This window comes from Thermobia domestica, chromosome 3, assembly GCF_964235325.1.
Source record: "Thermobia domestica chromosome 3, izTheDome1.hap1.1, whole genome shotgun sequence".
Lineage (NCBI taxonomy): Eukaryota > Metazoa > Arthropoda > Insecta > Zygentoma > Lepismatidae > Thermobia > Thermobia domestica.
In genome coordinates, this window is record NC_137456.1 from 307,093,325 (window position 1) to 307,117,896 (window position 24,572).

The following is a 24,572-nucleotide window of genomic DNA, read 5'->3' on the forward strand; positions in this document are numbered from 1 at the left end:
CATCACACACATTATCTATTCTCTAACGATTTGTTTGGTAATTCATAAAATTAACCTGTACTCAACTCTTGCAAATTAACAGGCTTACGTTAAAAATACATGTTTCTTGTTACAGTTAACGAAACTTCCATGTCATACATTTCACTTCTACCAACTGTGAAGAGTTTAATATATATTCAAAAAAGAAGATAACTATCTGATATACATACCCAAATATCACAGCATTCCAAATCATAATATTATTATCTGTAGGTGCTCCACTAACTCCTGTTGGGGATCTTCCTGTAATCTGAAATTGAATAGAAATTTCAGAAATAAGAATTCCATTCCATATAGAGGCATACAACTAAACAAAGCATAAAACGTGTAATATGCAAAATACAACTCAAGTATTGTTATTCTTGTGCTACACGATCCAGTACTAGTTATAAGAATGAAAGTATATTATTCTTAGAATAATAACTCCTTTTAAATCTGATTCGTCAACAGAAGAAACTAATTTCTCCTAAATTGTTAACTTTACTAACTCCCATTTATAAGTATGGAAAAATTCTAGCTAGAAATAAGTTATTTCCAACGTCACTTTAATAGAGAAACTTCTCTTAACGGATAGTTTATTTTTCGTATCAGTAAAAAAATATAAGTATTATTGTAGGACACAACACTTCTTTTAGGAATACAATTCTCTTCACCCTTACCCTCAGCAGTTTCGTAACCCCTGTTTTTTTTTCTCTTTTGTTTTTTGTTCTTTTTTAATATTTATTTTGATTTTAGCGTCCCTTTCAGCAGCGAGACTATATGAAAAGTACACCTAGAGCTTAATATGGAATCCGAATCACATGAGCTCCTGCCGGGAACCAAACCCGGGTCTTGGGCGCCGGAGGTGTGTATGTAGACCTAAGAAAGTATGCAATTACAAAGTTACAAAGTACCATTTTATTGTGAACTGAACTTCCGATTGGTTGTGCCATGTCCTCTGGTCAATATACGGCCGAGGTAAGAACGATCTACTGCGTTCGAAACAACTCTTATTTCTTAATGCCTTCAACATTTGAAATCAGACAAGTAAGAAATGTATGTTTACAACTTGTAATTCACGTCATGATTGAATGTAATAAGTACAGAACATCGAGAATTTTCCTTGTGTATAATATACGACGGTGTCTTAGTGGAGACCGCTCATCCCTGGTGCTACTGGGACACTGCTTTAATCCCAGGTAATATGAATTTATGGTGAATATCGCACTCTCTGAAAAAACAAGCTATTTCTTTATGGACACCAACCTAACAAACATGTCGTACGTCTTACGCACAGATTAGGCTTTATTAAAGTGTGTTCCTTAACCAACAATTAAGTCTGTAATCAACATTTATCAACAAAATCTTAACTATTTGCAATCGTTCTATTCAATCATGGATTTCAATACATTCATTGCTAGCTCTTAATCAAACGAATTTACTCTCGTATGTGATACCTGCGAGCAAATGTTACGTCAAATCATATTTTACTTATGGGCGTCACGAATAAAGCTTACCCTTCCGTTTTGTTCACCTTATATTCTCATTTTACAATTGCTGTCATTTTGCTCGCACTGTTGCAGTCTCACAATAACAACAATACACTTGTGCATTCGTTAAATAAAATATCTACATGCTGTTTTAAAGAATTTCTGCTTTCTCTCTCGTTGCTGTAGAAAAGACTTGCACTGCTACATGTATTGCAATTCGGTCTCGCATTGACTCATTGGTAGAGCGCTCACCTGTGACACGTGGGGTCCTTGTTTCGATCCCAGTCAAGTGGGCTTTGTACTGGACAAACGTCGTGTACGTGGGTTTTCTCGAAGTTCTTTCGTTTCCTCCCACTTTCATCATTTCATAATTATGATACAGCTCACCATCACAATTCCCCTGGCTTCGGTGTATAAGACCTTTTTTATTCGTATAAACACGATGAATGAGTGCAAGGGAGATTAGTGCCTTTCCCTTAGTTTTTCTGAATATTAAGTCCCTGGTTTCACTTATACCGGTACCTAGGATGTTCATCGAGGAGCTTAGGACACAATCTTCTACAATATAGTTTGCATACGTGCTCTTATTTACTGCGGCTAATATTTAATACGCTATTTCGGTGTTCCACGATACCTTCCTCAACAGTCTGCACAACTTACTGGCAATCTGTCTCAGAAACATTTGCACTATACATTAAATATCAGACGAGTAAATAAAGAGTAGGTTTACAAACTACTATACACATATGTTAATTCATATCCTTAAATAATTCTTCTACAATGAAGTTTTAAGTTTTAATGAGAACTTCGAAAGTACCCAGACGAAGACCTAAAGCAAACCATTGACAGACAATTAACAGAACAACACTCACAGCTAGGACAACTCCTTCCCTGCTCTCAAGTCATCAGGTTTCTACGAGTTACTTCAAAATATAATATCGTAGCAGTTTGTCTTTTCCACGGCACTGAACCTTCAAAACAGTATCCACATGTTCCACTTAACGATATGATTAGTTTTTCTTTTGTTATCGAATGTTTCTTACTGTATCAAGTTTTCAATGTATACCTACGGACTTGTTATAAAAAACACCTGACCACTCGCCTCTTTTCAAAAGTTTACATTCCCAGAACCATACGTAGAACAATTTAGTAGACAATTTTAGCCTCAAGTGAAAACCAGAAACAAAAGTTTCGCATTTGTTTCAATTAATTCCAGTTATGGGTATGAGCAGCAATACACGGCTCTTCAAGTAGAAATAGGTTGTTAGGTTTTTTTTTTTCTTTTTTTTTACGAGATTATACATCTCTAAGCTTCATACTGCCAAATCATTAATTGGAAACTGTATTCAACAGTATCGAATTCTTTAAATTCTGAAGTTCTGTATTACACACAAATATATTTCTGCTTGGTCCGTTTATACAACTGAATCTTATTTTACAATTTCAGAACTTCAAGAAAATAATTTTAGTTGTATATTTAGTACTAATATAGAATATTCCGTTATAATTGTCCTTATCCCTTATTTCTAAATAAATCGCATTAAGAACTTTCTCTTTGGTTCATTCGTCTCTCGAAAAGGCCAACGCAAAAAAGTTAAAACCCATTACTTCACAAAGACAGACTAGTATGTAGCTAACTTACTCAACGCTGCACGCATAACACCCCTAAATTAGCATATTTCCACATTGCATTAATAATGGGAGCGTCACTTTCATAAAAGAGTAAAGTATATGATATTTTCATTCAAACATATATGTATTTCCACAGTATCTTCAATTAGTACCCGCCCCTGAACCATTCAGCTTCCCTTGCTCTCTCAGGCTCCTATACTTTCAATTGCGTTATGAAAAAATTGAGAAAATTAAACTTCCATTTTATTGCAAGTTTCTGAAGCATTAGGAGTCTATTTTACGCGAAGAAACTATTTACAGTTAACAGCTGGTAGTTCCCGTTGTAAAACTGCATCCATGGAAGCTTAAAAGGAAATCTTTTAATGAAATCGCATACATGAAACTACGAGCTTTTGAAGGAAAACTGATATCGCCTATCTGTTTTTATTTTACCATATTTGCACGACTGTATCACTGTGTAAAGAAACTATAATTACAGTATACTGAACATTTCGGCTCGACGCAAAACGTTTGAAGAGCACACTACAAGATCAGAAGTGGGCGAACACCGTGTGCATTCGTTTCCACGGGGTTCTCAAGTTTCCTCTCTCTCTTCATTCTACTATTTCGTTCGTTTTCACAGCTTCTCTTATCCTCATACCATAATCATTGGATGGTAAAATAAATAAAACATGAGCCAAATCCTGTATTCCAATGTTGCAGATAACCCAGTAATAAAAAGCTCAATGACTTACTTCCCCACTAGTTCTCAGTTAAGAACCATCAGACGTATAAAGTGCATAGTTTGAATCGAAGATTAGGGTTATGATTAGCAGAAGAGAAAAAACATTTACTGGAGAAATGGATGATGCAAGTACTTAGACCTAACATAATGTAACGTAACCAAATCTAACCTAACTATCCTAAGCTTATCTAACATTCGTAGAAATAAGTGAAATTCTATCACTTTTTGAAAAATTATCCTGGACCCCCATACTAACATACGGTAATGTAGCAAACTAAACCAACCTAGTGTGAACAGAAATTATCGAAATTATAACGCGTGTAATATTGGCTGCGGATATGGTATACATGAAGCTGCATCAGTTCCCGAAGGAGAAGGACGCTCATACTTTTAGGGATTATTCATTGAGTATGTACGAACTTACAAAGGGGGTAACAAAGCGACTTATATTTACTTATCGACTGATACGAAAATAAAAAAGAACGTACCTGTACTTTATATATCTGTATGTGTAGTGCCCTTGTACTTTATCTATGACTGTGTGTGGGGAGGAGGGGAATTTAACGCATATCGCATGTCTTGTGCACATGGATACTTCTTACTATTGTACTACGTAGAAAATTTATGGTATTTCATGTAGAAGTGGTAATAGAACACAGAAGAAATGCAGATCAGGGGATTCTCATGTATACTATTACCTTGGCTGCTACTTGATTTAGACGTCCTGGTGTGGCATCTGCCTTAATTCCAAATGCGATTTTTTTTTTTTTTTTTTAGAAACAATTGCTGGACCCCTTCTGCTAAACTGAAAGTTGCTTCAATTTGGTTGGACGATATCTATGAATTTGTTACTCAGAGAAAACGATTGATATCCAAACGTAACGTAACCAAATTTGAGTAGTAGGAACGGGTTAAAAGTCCCGCAGGGCTTGGCTAGGTTCTGTTCTCGACATAAAATAAGCAAATTAAAAAGTTAGAAGAGATACTAAATGCCACCGGAAGAAACTACAGCTGATAGAAACAATCAGCTGTTAGAATCAAATAAATCAGGCTTTGCACTACATTGCAAAGAGAACACATTAGAACTCCGATTTATACATTCAAATTATGGATAAAATTTTGAAAAGCCTGCTGCGCCAAACGTCGTAATAAAGGCCCAAACTAGCACTGAAAGCAAGAAAAGTGATGTGAAAAAACTTTCAACTTGACGACATCTCGTAAAAGTGCACGCAGACAACTACTACGGGAACCTAGGTTAACTTTGTATTGGCCCCCCAGTTCCAAAACTATCCCGATTTTGCGTTAGTTAATTGACACTTATAACATACGTAATTCTCTACTTTTTAAATACTTCGTACTCAAAATTAAAATAATTATTCTCATAAATTAATATACAAATCATTTACGCGAAATATGCAACGATTGCAATGTACCGTAAAATACACAAGAGCGTGCCTAATCAATAACTTGCGATGTTCTTTTATCATTTTTAACATACGTTCTGAGCTATCTTATTTTGCACATACTCACTATTTACACACACAAAATATTTTCGTATTACTCCTCTGTAAATACAAAGTTTGGGGCTAAAATTAACCATACTACACAGACGAATTCTAGAACCTTCACTGGTGCTATTGATGTCGACTTGTACACTCACCTTTTGAAGTCCCTCATAAGTCGTCGTCTTGCTGGAGTAGACATTCCGCCTACGAAACGCACAAAAACTAACACTTTCGGATGAACTACAATGTCTTTATAATTCTCGATAATTAGTCTAACTATAATACATTTCAATTTTTTAATAAGGCGTCAACTAAATGTATGCAAGAACATTTTCTATGGTTTTCTCTTTCTGCCCTACTCAATCACGAACTGACGTTTACATACGGGATATCTTATTCCTATGACGTCATTCACCATTTCCCATTGTTCTTTGCAACAGTGTGATTGAATGTACAGGGAAATTTCTCCTTGTCAGGGATATTTCACCACTCGGGCAGTGTCAAGATCAAGGAGTAAATTTTTAGGAAAACTAAAAACAATTAATTAGTGCTTGTTAATGGTTGATTCTAGAATAGATATTTCCTCTGTCTCATACGGATATTTCTATACCCGAATAAGCATTAAGATTCTTTTTAAAGAATTAAACACTAATTAAGCAAAATTAATTTTAACAAAGATTCCAAATGGCAAAATTACAAAAGACAGTTTATATATGAACAAGCTATGGTCAGAACCGGATTAACGCCAATATAAGCTGAGTATCAGTGGCGTCAGTTGGACCTTCAAGGGAGATCCCCGAGTTTGAAATATGAATGCATTTTAATAATAATATAGTAATGAAAATGAAAATTTCCTGCTACCAAGTAAAAATTGAAATGACACTATTGGTTAAGTAGGCTGGAGCTTAGAGACGGCATTTTTTGTCTTCCTCTCCCTCTATAAATTTATTGCAAATACATATTACACTATAAATTTATTGCAAATGGTTATTTAGAACTTCGGATGGGGCAACCGCCACCCCCCTGAGTTTAATATATAACTTTTAATCAATAAAGCTTGATATAGGGACGTCCCCCGACAAAAGTAAGCTCTGAAATGACGTTTCTGCATTACTGATTATAATATTATTTTGATTTCCATGTAATTATTAAAGCTCATCATCACCAACTAGGGCCTATAGCACTTTCAACCTTGATAAGTATATTTGAAATTACAGTACGTTATGGGGCGTTTACACTTAGTCGATTTGCTTTCGATTCAGTTGAATTGATGTCACTTTCAACTTAATCGACCGTGTAAACGGGACTTCAACTTAATCGCTTGTTGATCGAAGGCGACTAATCGACTGGCAACTGAATTAAAAGACGTTCTATTTTCTGTGGTTGAAATAATTGAACACATCCATCAATCTGATTCGGCCTAGTTGCTTCGATTTAGTTGCAAATGCAGCGAATCGATTTAGTCGTGCGACTAAATCGACTAAGTGTAAACGCCCCATTACTTTTGGAGTGGTCAGTTCAGGAGGTACAGCACAGGGTTAAAAAAAAAAAAGGCCCACACATCCTAAAAGTATGATCGACCGAACATCATCACCGACGTTATGAAGTAGAAAAAGGAACATTCACCATCTCTCCCACTGTTGCAGACTGACAATGAAGCTGTTTGCAAGCAGTGATTATTTCACGAGTGATCCAGAGATATGCCCCCGAAACTGTGAAATTCCCACTCTGCGGATATCTCAGATTGCACTTCCATAATACTACTCTGAGCCTCTCTACATTGAAAGTCCCTCTAGGCAGGGCCGGCTTAAGGTTCCTTAGGCCGGCTATACACTATAGGATAGATCCTAGGAAATCTCTTACGATCTGTCCTAGTGAAAATCTCAACGTGTATGGCATCAGGTCGCATGTCATTTCCTGTGTTCTGAACGATCCTATGAGATTTCTGTTGTTTAGAACAAGCTCTATTATTCGAAAAGAAAATTCTTAAGATTTATGAGAGAAACTGAAAAACAACTGATGCGGTATTGTTTTGCGGTTATTAATCTTCTGATCGCGCAGGTTTACTTTTGGTGCACTACTCGAAATAATTGTTGAAAAATTATAATTTTTCTTTTTACGATTTGCGGCGTTCGGATGTATAGTATAAAAACTATAGTGCAAAAAACAAAACTGTGCTAGGTGGCCACTGAAAAGCACGAATGCTATCTAACTGAGTCAGAGCAGGACGAAGCGAGGGCCGGAGCGTTAACGAATGCTGCGTCCGAACGAAGCAGGCACTTCAGCGAAGGTAGTGTAAACCAGGGGCGGATCCAGTACCGACTTCTGGGGGGGGGGCGGTGGGTTGTCATACTGCTACTTTTAAGGGCTCCAAACTTTGGGATGGGTTTTATTTATATATAAAAAATAAGAAAGTTTCTTCTTCCCCCCCTGGATCCGCCCCTAGTGTAAATGAATGGGTTTTGGCAATGATACGAGTTTGAATAGCACGTCATGATACCATGCTAATAGCGCTCCACTTGTAAACATAAGATACAGTTTCTGTAAACTGTTCAGAAATACACCGGTGGTGGAAAATAGTATCACCGGTCTCACTTCTGAAGGGGTCTAGGAGAATGTAAAAAATACAAAATTTACAGAAGAAATGGAGGATGCAAGTACTTAGACCTAACACACCATAACCTAATGAAACTAAACTAACCTAATATTAATAGAAAGAAGCGAAATTATATATCTCTATACTAATATAATCTAACATAACATAACGTAACTTAACCGTAACTAACCAAAACTAAACTAATGCGAATAAAAACTACCGAAATTGTAACATTTCTTAGAAAAAATAGCTAGACTCCTGCTAAACTCCTGCCACTTATTTCATCCGTGGTAAAACACTAGTACCACGGATGATTTTACACTAGTAAACATACACTTGTAAACGTAAAATTTAGGTGTATTACTTTGTATTTAATTCTATTCCTTGCAGAAATTTGTTCTTTATAAATAAGTCTTTTCATGCAAAGAATTGAATTTTACCTATACATCTTCTAAAATGTGGTGCCCCAAGAGTACACCATTACCCTTATTATTTTCTTTTAGAGGTATCCAATTTAACAATATAGCGCCTGGTATTAATATTAGTAGGGTGTACAGTGAGTGTAGTTAGCATCGGAATTCATTAATCTTGTACTTTTATTAAATAGAACTATTTCATAATATTCAAAAACGTCATTCGGTCAGACAGGAAAAATCCTCACGTGTATGGCCCAAAACGGTAGGATTTCCTAAGAGATAAATCGTAACATTTTTCCGAAGATAAATTCTAGGATATATCTCGTAGTGTATTGCTGCCCTTAAAAACTTGTGATGCCTGTATACGTATATGTGATTCAAAATGTAAATAATATTAACCAGTACTCTTGTTATTGGGTGTATAGATATAATTAATGTTGGGGTTCCTTTTGCGAATTCTAGTTTAGATGCACCATTGCACTGCATAGTCCATGCATGGGCGCCTGAAGAAAATTTTCTAGGGGCTCATCTCCCTGGTAGTTATATTACGTTTGGCATTCTTTTTATTTGTATTAACCCTTTGGAGTCCTACAGTGTCTTCATTATTCGATTAAAAAAAAAAAACAATGAAGCTTTTTACTTCGGTTCTTTTTTTGCTTTTCCAGGTCTAGAGGCATTGTAGAACACGTTACATATGGTTTCACGCCTTTCTGCGTCGAGACATGGGAGGTCATGAGGTCATAACTTTTTCTTTAAAAAAAAAAAAAAAATTTAGACCTATTTTTGTTTTTTTTTTTTTGGCGGACTTACTTTTGCACCTAAAAGATTGAAATTTTGTACAAACATTCAGTCCACCGAGTAGTATTTATCATTTTTTTTTTTAGATCTCTGTGTTAACACAGGGGAATCCAGAGGGGCAAAAAGTTTTTTTTAAAAGGATATTTTAACCAAAAAATCCCTTTCTTCCCTATCTTCCCGTCTCAGATACATGATGAAGACATGTGAATGGTACCGTCTAAAAGTCAGTTCTATGCTGAAGAGAATGATGGGCGAACCATGATCCTATGATAAATAGGGATTGACTCAGGATTTTTTTTGTTACCTGAGATCAGGGTCTTTTGTGGTAATCTGGGACATTGTGAGGATTATTGATAAATATTTTCCCGCCCTTACTATTCAAGATAGAAGCTTGAAATTTAGTACACCCCTCACTATTTTTCAGGTGATTTTTCAGGTCTTCGTTAACACATGGGGGGTCCACAGGGGCTCAAAATTTGAAAAGAAAAATCCCGTTTCCTCTCAAAATTTCCCGCCTCAGGGACATGATAGGGAAATTTGAATGGTAACATTTGAAAGGTTGTTCTATTGTATATATATATACTATATATAAAAAAGTATGAACCATGATCCTACGATAAATAGGGATGATGCTGTAGCCGCTTGACTGAAAGTCTATAATTTACCTTTAAAAAGCCGAATTTTAAAAGGGTTAAGAAAACCTTAAGAAATTTAATACATTTTTGTGAGCCAGCGGGGCGCCCATATGTCCGTGGTAATTTCAGAATACGCAAAATTTCTGTGGCGTCCCTCTCACGTATGCCTTAAGCACGTGTTTATTTTGCTTAACTGTTTATCCATCTGCCCAGGAGGATCTGAAATCATCACTGTCTGCAAGGGTGATAAGTGAGTTTTAGAGTGCAGATGGAGGGGGCATTATTTTTCATTGAAAGTGGCACAATCGAACTTCAGTTATACCATACTGATGCACTAAAGAACCGGGTTTAAGCCAAAAAAAAAAAAAAGGATTTTTTTATTTTTTCAATAAAAACCATGGTTTTTGCCAACCCTGCAATAAAATTTAGTCTATAAAGTATGATATTCTGTTTTTGTCACTACCAACATTGGTGTTCCCTAATTGGGAACGATGGTAAATTCGGGGAGAATGCGCCCACGCAGTTGAGGGAGAAGAGTTGCTGCTGAGTCTCTGTATGTTCAAGTTAGTATTTTGATAATCACTAGCCAACTTGAAATCTTATATGCCAACTTGTGCTGAAAATTAAACACAAGTAGCTATAATGTTACAACAGAATGCATAGCAGTCGACGGACATCCACAAAAAAGCACAAATTACCCAACTGAAGTTTTAGAATAGGTAAGACTTATTAGAGAGAAATAACGAAGGTCCCTATGGCTTGTCATCCGTTTCCTTAAGATGCTGACACGATATCAACTTACTGCATGATTACCCCAAGGATTGGCCATATCCAGGGACGTACACAGGGGTGGATTCTGGGGTCCGGACCCTTCCCCCTGAAACCTTACTTTTCTGTAAATTGAGCCTAACTTTAGAGAGTCTTTAACAAATTTTATTACAATTTATCCTCATATTGAAATTATATCCCCCTCCGAAAAGTCTGGGCCCCAGAAATAAATTCCTGTTCATATGCCTGGCTGTATCCATTCAACAATACTTGGGGTTGTCTTGTATCAACCCATAACGCATTCAATTCTAGGGGAGAGGTGACGTTCTGCAATCCGTCGTTCAAGGCTAACCCACGCATCATCTATGGCAGGGGTTCTCAACCTTTTTTACTGGCGCACCACCAAAGCATGTTAATTATTAATACTGACGTAAGTCGCATCACCAACAGCGGCTCGTGTACCACCAGGGTACGCGTACTACAGGTTGAAAAGCCCTGCGCTATGGGATTTAAATCAAGAAAGCAGGTTGGACGTGCACGGTCATTCTTAAAACAGAAATCAGGACGTACTGTACCCCCTGAAAAGATGTAACATACATGCTGGTGGAGGATGAGGTACACACGGAGAGTTATTCCAGGGCAAACATGTCACGACGATTTCCCAATTTAATTTCGCTCCACACTATGACACCATCTTCCCCATAATAATAGTTTTTGAATGTTGGAGGAATCGTAGCAGGTTCCAAATACTATGTTATCAAAATATGGCGAGAGTTATCTTGTAAACTGAATCTGGACTCACCTGTAAATAATAGACAGCCTCAATCTTCCTGTCTATGCGGAAGTTAAAAACATGCGGTACACTACGTTACAGGTAGGCCACATACTATAGCAGGTCTTCGCGCATGCAGTTCACATTCAGGTAGTTGTCTATACAATATATGCCCGTTGTCGTAGTGGTGGAATTGCTGTCGCCAGCCATTGTTTGACAGGGATGTCCCGTACTGAATCCCATCTCACTGAAACTGCTTCCACAATCGAGGAATGATTCCTTATGGGACATTCAGCTCTTCTGATGCAGACGTTTGTGTTCGGCCTCGCTCCAGCCGTTCAATGATCCTACCTCGCTGGAAGTCATGCAAATGCACTCGCTGCGTCATATCACAACTAAAACTGCTGTGATATACAGTTCAAAATATTTTGGAAGTTGAAAAATAATGCTGTGGAGCAGTGTTCGAAGTGGAGAAAAAGCAAAGATGTATGTTTTATTACGATTTTGACTCGACATACCGGCTATTTAAATGTTGAAATACAGTGAGGGTATGTTGTCAAAAATATTGCATTTCTATTTACATAATGATTCAAAACCATGGGAGAGCTTCTCTGCACTTATGTGGAGGGAGCTGGGAGAGAATATGTTCCCGCCCCAAACTGTTTGAGAAAAATTTTTTAAAAATATTCCCTTACGTTGTATTATAGATAATTATCTAGGTATATACGAAAATGCTCAAAAACTGACTTTTTATATTAACACTTTTTAAACAATTTCCCACGAGAATTTTCGAACACCCTACTCGACTAAGGGGCATTCCAGACCCCATGAAGGTCCTCCCCCCCACAGCAGACAAACTCTAAACCCGCCCATCCTCAAAACATGTTATTTATATGCATGAAAGGACACACACACATAAGAAAGAAACAATTGAGTATGGCACAACAAAATATAAAACAACATATAAACTAGATGAACTTCTTTGTAGACACCTCATTTTTAAACGAAAGTTAGGAAACTTAAAGATAACAAAAATATCGGTGTTGGAATCTTAGAAATTATTTCTATATAAGAAATAGCATGCGAAGCTATTCCTCAATTACTGTGTATAAAAATGAATTTATTAAAAGTAGCCTATATTAGCATCCACTTTCCAGTGACGGTATGTTTTGATCACTGGAAAACTAGAGGCGGTATGTTCTCATTACTGAAAAACCAGAGACGGTATGGCATATCATCGCATACCGTCTCACTTCGACCACTGTTGTAGAGGATCAGGGAAGCAGAGTTGTCTTGAACACTGGGAGGCGGGCACATCTGAGGCTTATTTTGGGGGCACATCAATTTCATCTCACTTTCCTTAGTGGCAATCGGACACAAATAATCACATTTCTCCCCAAAAACATTTCAAATCGGATTATTGGGGGGACAGTTCCTCCCAGTTCCAAGATCGGAGGAGACATGTCCCCCTAATCTCCCCTCCCCCGAGATTTGCGCCAGTGGTCAGAAACAATATTAAGTATAGGTTGATGGTACCGTATAAGAAATAATAGCCCCAACCTATACTTAATATTGTTTCTAACTGTACGTGCAATAGTAATTTTGCTATTACCAAGTATTTCGTATTGTTTCTCTCCGTCTTTCCGCATTATTTCTAATTTTTGAACACAAGTCAAATAATTGATACGTACGTAACATTGATCTTGAAAGTGAAAATATGAGGTGTGAATGGAAATTAAAAGCAATCATTATCATAGGTTAGCTAAGGAAGCCCTTTGAAACAAAACAAAACAAAAAAAAAAAAAAAAAAACGCTGAATAAATAATTGCGAAAAACGCACCAAGTGTTTCTGAAGAAGTATTGTACTATACAGAGCAGAGCAGAGAAAATAAAGGTAACCCAAAAAGTTTTTGCCGTTAAGGAGCAGTGATAAAGAGCAATCTATCTGCATACGGCTTTCTTATGTTCAAAATTTAATTCAATATGCGATGTATAGTACCTTTTAAAATGACTACTCTCATGTCTGCTAGCTCGCGCACTTTCTGCTGACGGTCATTTAATACCATCTTGTGAACGGTCTTCACCACATTTGGCGTTGTCACCTTATTTGGTCAATCACTGTGATATTCGTATTTGCAGCTCGTTTAAACTCTGCTACTCAATATTCTAGTGTTGCTAACGAAGGATCAGACTCTTGCAGACTATAATATAGCTCGACTTTGATATTGGTTGGACTGAGATTTTCAAATGAAAGAATTGTATTACATAACGATGACTTTTTTTTTCATGTTAACAAATTCACTGAGAGCGTTCACTATTGATGACTGTCAAACAAATACTAAACAACGTAGTACCTTCAAACGTAAGCTTTATAAGTTTGGTACTTTGACCATAGTGATGTTTCTCAAACAACTGCCATCTACACATCAGGTCGGGTACTTCTGGGACTACCCACGTATCGTTCTTTTCCTCATGGTGCAAAAATACGGCATTTCTTATGGGATGACCCTGTACAAGAATATCAGCTACGAAGAATACATACAAAGTAGAAGATACCAAAAACAATACTGTCTCTCTGTACAATGTTACAATATTTACTCTCCTTCTCATTCTTTAAAATATCACAAAATAAATAAATAATAAATTACGCGTTAGTAAATTTATAAAATTGAAAAATAAAAAGGTGAATATCTGCAGTAAGATCTACCAAGGTCAGCAAAAGCATGCTTTAATATCAAGGACAGTGCTCCAGATTAGTGTGTACGGTTGCTGCATCCACAACACCTCCTATATCCGCTACAGATTTCGTAACTTGCATAAAATATACAAAACTGAACTTGTACATCCAGCAATACAAACCATTCCTTTTTTTTTTCTTTCTTTCTTCACATCTCAGACATGTTGTAGTAAGGCTAATAATATTCTACGTAGAAACTGTAAAATTATTCATGATAAACTTACATAATCAACATGAAATGTGTAGGAATATAAATACTTGATTTCAAGATACCTTCACAGAGTATGACAAAATTAACACCTAATATGTAAGATTTAGTAGTAAAGTGTTTCTAATCAAGAATGGCATTTGTTTTCAAATATAGTTTCAATTTTTTTTACCTATTAACAGTATTAACAACTAGATGAAATGCCCGTTCTTAGCACAAAATGAATAGATTTATGGCAAATACATGACAATTATTTCAATCCTCTTTTCCATACGCTAAGATAGAAACTCAACTTGACCCGATTTTCTGTGATCTTCAAAAAATTTCTTCAAAAAAGATCTTCAAAAAATCTTTCAAACGGTGCTGTCGTTATTGTTTGTGAAAAATCTATTACTCTGCCCTCTTTAGAATATGCATTTGAATCCGAGTGCAGAACTAATGATACACTTAAGTCAACATAAGTTATGTTTAAAAATTTATTTTAAACGTTCAACACAGTCCACACTTTCGCCATTTTATGGATATAAAAAAGGAAATTAAAATATTACGGAAATGTTTCTTCTTTAGAGGCAGAATTTTTAGAAAATCGTGGAACACATCCCCATGTATTTACAATAAGAATTTTATATACCGAGTTTCATTTCTTTAACTTTAAGGGCTCGTGAAAGATATACTTTTGTCATAAATTTTGATTCCGTGATGACGTTCACCCGTTTTCCCGTGATGACAAGAGAAACAATGATTGTTTTTAATAATTTGTTTTGAGAATAGCACAGAAACTGCCCCTCCAATTTCTTCTTAAGAGCTAAATTTTCTAATAATGTTTATACATATATATATTTTAGGCTCCTTCCATCCCCTTCAGGACATGCATTTTAATGAATGTGATATAATAAATTTTGATTCCGTCCTCTTAGGATACGCATTTTAATGAACGTGACATAAATTTTGGTTCCCCTTCTTAGGATACGCATTTTAATGAACGTGTCATAAATTTTGGTTTCCCCTCTTAGCATACGCATTTTAATGAACTGACATGTTAGATTTGATCCCTCCTTAGTATGCATTTTTAATGAATATGACATGATAAATTTTGATTTCTACTTCTTAGGATACGCATTTGAATGAACGTGACGTGGTAAATTTTGATTCCCTCCTCTTAGGATACAAATTTTATCAAAGTAACATGATAAGAACCCAGCTTGAGGTAGGTACTATGCTCCAAAACTTCGTTTCGAAAGATTCAGTTTACGTTTCAGTTATGGTAAAAGTGCTATGATATGTATTACCATGATATATACAATTCTGAACTAAAAACTGAATATTGAATGTTACATGAGTCGATGCTTTGTCCTAAAGTCTCCTGTACAATATGAAATAATTAACCTTACGTATACCAAGAGGTTATCTGTAACAATGCACACCAAAGGATGGAATGCTATATTCTTCTCTATTTTGTGCATGAAGTATTACATTTTCTGGTACAGAAAGTAATGATTTTTGTGGTGGACATTTTTTAAGCCTTCCTTGGTGTGCAGTGTAACGCGTAACCTTTGGTGCACGCAACGTTTCCACTTTTAATATTATCATTCTGAAACCAGCAGGTCTTTTTCATTTAGGTGTACGACACTTCGCGTCAACTGTACTCGCATCGAGGCCTAGTGTCGGAATTTTCCAAGTTTAACTAGAAATAATCTCATGCACATTATGGTAACACGTTGCATCAAAGCAAGGAAGGGCACATTATGTCCACTACGAAAACTTTTTTTTTAAAAAAAAAAAAAAGTTTGGCTTCTTTTCTACAAATTAAAATTATTGAATGACGCAAGAAAAAAAATATTATTGACACAAAACCTGAGTTATGTTATGACACTAAAGAAATATCCCAAAAAATTTTAATCCTAATAAAAGTGTGGATAATTTTTAACCCACCTTGGTGTACGTAGGCAAGGGTGCCGATCCTTGGAGGGAGGGGGGCAAAGCTCATGTGGGGCCCCCCTACTGTATTTATGACTATGCAATATTTGGCATAATTTGAATGGAATTTGTCTTAAAATCCTCATATATATATATATATATATATATATATATATATATATATATATATACACCTTCTGGATCTGAATGGGCCCCCCAAATCGGCGTCCTTGTACGTAGGGTACATTATCAAAATTCTTGCTCCATTAACTTAATTTTAAAAACTAAATATTTTCTTTAAACTTATTAAGATCCTACCATCATACGAATTACGATGCGAGTTTCAGAATTACATTCGATTAGTGTCCCAGAATGGTCAGAAACTTCGCATTTTATTTGTTTTAAGCACGATAAATTTGATTTAAATCGTAGGTTCTATTGAAAAAGAAAACATTAGATTTAAACAACTTGATCCCAGGCTAAGTGATTCTGTAGTGGACATGTCGATGGATTTTCCTTTTTTTTTTTTTTTTTCCCACATACACTCTCATTTCTTCAGTGTATTATAATTCATTTTCATTAATTGTCCATTGCAGAACATAACTGTGGGACGTTAAACTTCAAATATTTGATTTGAATTGAGAAGCTAATCTGTGTAAAGAACTTGAAACAAAAACTCATTTTCTTTGAGAAACTCTGACGTAGCACAATCTTTCTTAAATTTTCAACGTGTGCTGAGGTTTTCTTCAGTAGTACTTAAATCTGTTACAACAGACTTGCGGAAGAAAACAGGTAAGAATATTTTACTCATTATATTCAACATGTATCCTATGTCATCCATAAGCATATACTTCTAAGTTTTCGTTCTGGGTTTTGACTTCATTCTTCAGCTATGCACATGCTAAAATGCAAGATGATATTGGTTTTCCAGTAGCTTACCCAACTCTGCTGAAGAAGACAGCAGGAGCTACCGAAATTATTTAGAGCAGTAATGGCGAAAGCGCTGCCCACAAGTATGTTTCGTTGTCTGCAAATAAAAATATGATTTGTTCCCTTTTTCCTTAACTCTAGGCGTAACAGGAAGAGTGTAGCTGCCCATCATAAAATAGACTTGAATTTTATATGTATCTTGCAAATAAAATACGCTCAATGGTCTTTAATTAATGATGTATTTTATGGTTTAAACAAACAAACAAACAAACAAACAAAAAAAGGCTTTCAGTTGGCAGGTATACAAACTGAAACGTTGGAAAGTTACGTATAAAATGATGTCAATATACAGTAAGAACTCAGTTCGCTGCTGTGCTCTATGATGAACAATTCTGTGTTGGATATTGGGCATGTTAGATCATTAGATGAAAATTAGATCATTAGAGTCCTCTTTCGGAAAGTGTCTTCAAAAGGACTGTCATAAGACTACATATGGGAAAGTGAATAGATGTTTACCTCGAATGAGACAATTAAATGAGGCTGACCAACAGCTTTTACAATTAAAAATAAGAAAAACCGAGATTCAACTTCGAGTACGTATCACCTTAACAACGTTTATTCTAAGTTGCAGTGAATTAATTGAGTCCTATACAGAAATTGTTAGCCCTCAAACAGTATCAGTATATATGAAAAACACAGTTTGCGTATTTAAAGGAATGTAAAGCCGATCTCGGAGATACTGACTGCATAGTATTGGCTGATCTTGCAGAAAATTACACGTTCAAGATGAGATACGAAACTATTATTGGGAAATTCTCAAGCCACTGTACATTCTTTTGTATATCATTATGTTACATGGTACAGTACGTTATTCAGTTACATTGTGTATTATAAGTATTCATTTAGATCAGCGTTTCCCAACCTTTTTCAACTTGCGGCACACTTATAGATATTATTATTTGTAAATATAAAACACACTGGTGTTTTTTTTTTTCTTTGATTACTGATCTCCTTCGCACAGAGAAGAAAGCTCGATCACTGGGTTTTCCCCGTGGTAAATCACTATGCTTATTTTTCATTCTAAGTTAAAAACAGAAAACAACTGCAATGAAATGTTGGACTCAGGTTATTAAAAATACGCTTCCTTTTTCGAAAACTGTATCCAACTTTTTACTAAGAAGGAAGATCACTAAATAACGAACGAACAAACAAATCTCTCTTACTTTTAAAACACAAATGTAGGTAACTTGTCGAAAGGATTGAATGATATTCTAAATTTTCAAGTTACGAAATAGTCTGCAACAATAAAGAAGCAATAATGGTCATAACAATAACAAATACTTTTTTCAACATTAGAAATGTACAGAACAGTAACACGGTATGAAACTTAAAATTGTAGATTCGTAGTAGAGGTTCATAGTAATGTGCAACACCGTACAAATATACATTTTCCCCTACGTTTTGCAATTTGATTGCTATAGAATTAATAATTTTGTTTTGATTTCCTCGCGGCACACCAGCGGCCCATTCACGGCACACCGGTTGGGAAACGCTGATTTAGATCATACATTATTGTTGTGTATACATTTCAGATGCAACTCAAACTATCTGAAGCAGGTTTTGGCATCGTTCATCACAATCTTTTTTTTCTTTTTCTCGGCAAAGCCCCGTGCGCCGATGTAGGTAGAGCCTGTCTGTTTCACCTGTGCCCTCGGAAGAAGTGAATGACCTCTGCTGTGTTGCCAATTTGTCATTCAGTCGTCGGAATGGCAACCCTGTATGCATTCAACTATTGAAGAATCTTGGCCATAGAAACTTGTCCCTCCTCTTTTGGGTGAGGTACGGGAAAACACACATTGACAGCAGCGCCAGCAAGGGCACAGTTGAAATGGAAAAGCTCTAGTACGAGAAGTGTCAAGAGTTGAGTTGATTTTGAGTTTAACATCCCGTTCAACAGCGAGGCTATATGAGACGTGGACCTACTGACTGACGTGGAATCCGAACCATATGAGCAACCGCCGGGAATCGAACCCGGGCCTCCCACGCCAAACGCACGTACGTTAACCGCTTAGCCACGGAGGAGCTCGGAGAAGTGTCAAGAGAACATTCACAAACCAGATCATGACTCCTCAAGAGTTGTATGACTTTTGCGGAAAAAAGATTTAAAAAATATAGGAATCAACTACATATTTGTATCCACAGAAGCTGCACACGCTAATGTTCCTATTCTTGAGTGAAGGTTTGCTAAATGCAAACCCATACCTCACATTAGGTTACAACAAAGATTTGTGCCACTTAGCACAAGTACACTGCGATGTTACAAAACATCAAATCCAAGCGAATACGAAGACGTACAGGTAACATCAATGCCTACAGAATTCCGCTGTTCTGGTTCTCACACTCAGGACTTTGTTGTGTGAGTTTATGATCTCCAGGGTGGCTGGCAGTTGTTGAAGATTTACTCTGGGGAATAATGATTTGTACGTTCGTTTCTGTAAGCCAGCAGGACCAAGAACATCATTTGCGAAGTCCTGGGTACTGTTGTCACATGTTTTGCGAATACTTATACCGTTGGACCTGATAACACCCAAAGGAAGTAACGTATTACAAAAAAATTGTGGAACGAAATTTCTGTTACAAATGCACCGTTATTAGACTATCACATGTGGTCTTTAGAACATGTTTTTTTGATGTTTTGTTAGCAACATGGTATTTTATTGTTCTAGTCATATTTAGTTCCATTTTCACGTATTGTATGTGTTGTAGCTGAAAGAAATATATGGTATCGTCCTATATCTTGGTATCATTTTATACCTAATTTTCCAAAGTTGCAGTTTGTATCCCCGCCAATTTTTTTTTTTTTTTTTTTTTTTTTTTTTTTAACCATAAGTACATCATGAATTAAAGGCCACCAATAAGTGTAAGTTTCGGAATTTTCTCACTTCCCCAGTCAGAGACATTAAAGTACAAACATTGGCAAAATTCCGTTTGTGGTTATATTTGATGCCTAACGAAATTATCACTATTCATTTCTACGATCTCCTATTTCGTCCAGCTGTACATTGTATGGAGACAAAATGAAATCGATATAGGACATTTTTAAATTAACTCCTTCCCAGAATTTTCGGGACTTAAAAATGGTGAGCATCAGCCAAATTACTTATGGCTTTGTGGCACTATTTGAGACATTTAAAATTGAGGTGGTAAAAAGTTTTCGGTGCCGCATTAAAGGTCACTTCGTAACCTTTCCACTGGTGTTTGTTTCATGTATGCACTCCTTTTCTTTTCTCGAGATATTGCATTTCACGTGGATCCTGATTTTCTCATGATCTGCCACACGTCATATTGGAAATGTGGCCGCCGTAAGCATACGGGATAGAAAAAAATGAAATCTAAGTTTTATGTCCCACGGTTATGCCGGCTAGGCTAAAGGAGACGGAGATGATGAGAAATGAATGAAATGGTGGAATGAAGAAAATGGGAGAGCCCCGAGAAATCCCACACACACGGTGTTTGTCCATCATAAAGCTCACTTAGTGCGAGTGCATACGGAATGGAATTCAATATTCCTAATCATATCATTATGTTTACGAAACATGTATCAATACGTGTGCAAATTATCAAAAACGATCATGCGAAACCAAGTCAGCATCGCGCGATTTTCGGTGGAATGACCCTACTATTCTAAGGCCGTCATAACCTGAGCTCTGACACATCCAACATCGTGTGAGCTGACGACAGTGTTGCAAACTGTCATAGCAACAAGAATCAAAGCGAATAATTGAGAGAACGATGAAGGAATCGAATTACTTTATCAGTGAATGAATCAGATTATAAGTTGAAATATTTACAATCTTGATTTAAAAAAAAAAAAAAACTTTATTTTTCAACGTTCCAGCACAAAGTAGTTCCACTAGGCCAGACGTTATTGCTATAGTAATGAATATAATAGTTTTTTTTCTTTTTCAACTTATTTATACAACTCTGTCCTCTTGACAAGATTGCTACGGAAACAGAAGCGGGGTTACATTGAACAACCGGTCCACCTCTCTGTCGTCGCAGGGAGTAGGTATTCGTGGAACTGAAAGCGATTAGGGTAGCGAGTGTGTACATGGCTCTTCTATAGTTCAAGGCCAATGACCCGTGATTTGGAATGTCAAGCTGAAATTTGTAGAATTTCTAATGGTCTTTGTAGGAAATTTATTGACATCCGAAAAAATATATATAATTACAGAGACCGTCATAATGAGCTTTTCATAAGGACTGATTTAGAAATTGAATAGTTGGAAAGTAACAAACATGATCCAGCTCTGTTTCTTTTCGTAGAAGACCTTTTTTTTTAAATCAATATGTTGTCTCCATGGTAACAGGACAGTGTTATCGCATTTATATCTATTAATTACTGTGAACATTTTTCTGTTGTCAGATTGTTTTGGTCTTTAATGCTGCTATCATCTCAATGCATTGATGTGAATATTGTGGTGTAATTGTTATTATTTTTATTCATCAGTTGAAAATAGTTTGTATTCGTATTATTCATGTAGACTAACGTATAAATTTAGCGTTTGTACGTGTGTTTATGAACACAATGACTGAATGTGTAATTAGTGTGAAAAGGGGCCTTGACGAGCCAGGCACAGGAATTTGTGTTTAATCCTAGGGAATATTTCGAAAAAGAACGTGACAACGACGGTCCTTTATTGCTATTGAATAAAGTGACAGAAAGAGTAGCTTCAGCTTTACACATTAGCCCTGCAACTGTGAAAAGAATCACAAAAGAGGAGAATTCGAAAGACCTCGCTGAACCGACGGAAACTTTACCTACCGCAGGAAAATAGGTCATGCACGTCATATCCATGATTATTATAAAAGGGAAGATTACCCAACAAGAAAAAAAAAAATTCTAGTGTCTTTGAAGGAAAGTGGATTGTTCAAGGGAGGCACAAGTAGTCTGAGGAAAATTTTGCACAACTTAGACTACACTTGGAAAAAAATTTCCGAAAGAACTGTTCTTTTTGAGAGGGAAGATGTAGCGGCGCATCGTGCTCGGTTTTTAAGGAAAATGAGGAAATAATGTGGGTTGATGAAACCTGGATAAATGCAGGACACGCTACGTCTGAGGGTAGGACAGACAACTCAATTCGTGGGGCTCTAGGAAAAGGCGATCGCCTCATTCTTTTACATGTAGGGTTAATAAATGGGTTTGTTCCACACTGCATGCTTTTTTCCCAGTCAAGAAAAACAATGGACTACCACGAGGAAATGACAACCGAAAATTTTAAGGCGTGGTTTTCGGTCTCTCTTCTCGCGAATATTCCTCCTCGCTCCATTATTGTTTTGGACAATGCACCGTTTCATAATAGAAAGGTAAATAAAGCACCTACCACGTCTACAAGGAAAATAGCGGTGTCAGAATGGCCTGAAGAAAAACGAATTCCTGGCCTTTGTTCTTCAATGAACGAAGCTGAATTACTCCAGATTGTTCAACGTTACAAATACACGGTAGAATGTTTTGAGATCGATGAATTAGCCAACAGGACAAAAAGTTATCAGGTTCCACCCGTGTCATTACTATTACAACCCAATTGAGTTGATTTGAGTACAATTAAAAGATTATGTTGCGGAAAACAAGGCATTCAAAATGCAAAGTGTTCGCGATTTAATACTGGAAGCAATTAAAGAAATTACTACAGCAAAGTGGAAAATGTCGTGGAGCATACTTGGCAAACAATTTTGAATTCCAAGGAAGAGGAAGGTTTACTTTGAAACACTAGAAGAACTGATGATCTCGTTACAAGACAGTGATAACAGCAATGACGAAGACGCAACAGATGTTGAAACTATGAGTGATAATTCAGAGACATACGGAATATCTGACGTACAGGCATTGAAGAATTACTACGAAGTAGGATTTCTACAGTAAACGGCATTAAGTTGTCTACAATTGAAAGCCATTCTCTACGTAAGTAGTTTTCATATATATATATATATATATATATATATATATATATATATATATATATATGACATGTGTTTAGTAGTAACGATTATTTTCTTTATGATTTTGTAAACAATCTTAAGGCAATACTTTGTTTGTTTCTTTTGACTGATACTTTCGTCAGGCATGATGTTGAATAATATTTTTGCTTCTTTAACACATTAAGTAATATTTTTGCTGTAAAAATGCCCCATGTTATATTGTATTGTTACAGGAGATAAATGTGGCAACTGCGCTAGATTGTACGTGAGAGTTGTCAGAGCTCTTCTTAGCGCGGCCTCACTCTAATAGTATGCCTTTCAAAAAAATCATAAGTTTGCAACAAGCAATATATAAATTAGATACTTTACGTCAAATAATATAATGTGATACACTGCATTGCTTTCTTTTGTATTATCTTGCCATCTATTTGTATTATCTTGCCATCTATTTGTATTATCTTGCCATCTATTTGTATTATCTTGCCATCTATTTGTATTATCTTGCCATCTATTTGTATTATCTTGCCATCTATGCATACGCTTCCTCAGTCTTTTTCCGATTGGATTTCCAGTTAAAATTTTGAGAGTTCCTACTTTCTTTCATTCTGGCTACACAACCTGCCCACTTGAGCTTCCTTGACTTAAATGACTTTTATAATATTAAGTAAACACTATAAATTACACAGTTGATCGTTATGAAGTTTCCGTCATTCTCTATTCCCGTCCAAATATGCGTCTCAGGATTTTATTTCCAAATAATTTCAGCCGAGTCCTTCCCTTAAAATAAGCAACCATGTTTCGCAACCGTATAGCACAACACGGCATAATTACAGTTTTATATACTTTAAGTTCCTTGACAGAATTCGCGAAGACAAAAGCTTTTGGATTTATAATAACACAAATCCCTTGGCTATTGACATTTAATTTCTTCATGTATAGTTTCGGGCTATTAATGTTGATGTTTGATATTTGCAAGTGTCTAGTATGTCGAAAGTATTGCTTGATAATGTATACACTAACTGTTCTGGTACTGGAAAGTTCATGCAGGTTACCTTTAGATTAGCTACAAAAATATCCATATTAACAGAGAAATTAATATCTAATGCTATTCATAAGTATACGCTATTAATTTGCTGCTTTTTAGAACAAGTGCTTGTTGACCCTTAAGTCAGTGTTTCTCAAACCATGCTCCTCGATGTAAGCCTTTGTGGTCTTCTTAGACTGCACGTTAGTCCAAAAACGACAGCAAATACAAGAGTGAGTCTTAAGTTTTGCAATGTTCTGGTACACACCTAATGAAAATAGGTTAACATTCACAGTATAGCGCGGGGGGTCAGTGGTAGAGCGTTCACCTTCGGTGCTTGGAGTCCCTGGTTCGATGCTAGCTCGCGCCGTGTGGAGTTTGTGGTGGACAAACACCGTGCTCGTGGGTTTTCTCGGGGTTCTC

At 36.2% G+C, this 24,572-nt stretch overlaps 1 protein-coding gene across 1 annotated transcript in view; it reads right to left on the reverse strand.

Moving 5' to 3' along the window:
• The window catches only part of LOC145682276 (ubiquitin-conjugating enzyme E2-17 kDa-like), a 67,019-nt gene that overhangs the window by 23,161 nt on the left and 19,286 nt on the right, over positions 1 to 24,572 (reverse strand). Inside the window, exon 4 of the mRNA XM_081753855.1 lies at positions 210 to 289. Within this exon, the coding sequence (XP_081609981.1) occupies positions 210 to 289 (80 nt within the window). The remainder of the gene's footprint in view (positions 1 to 209; positions 290 to 24,572) is intronic.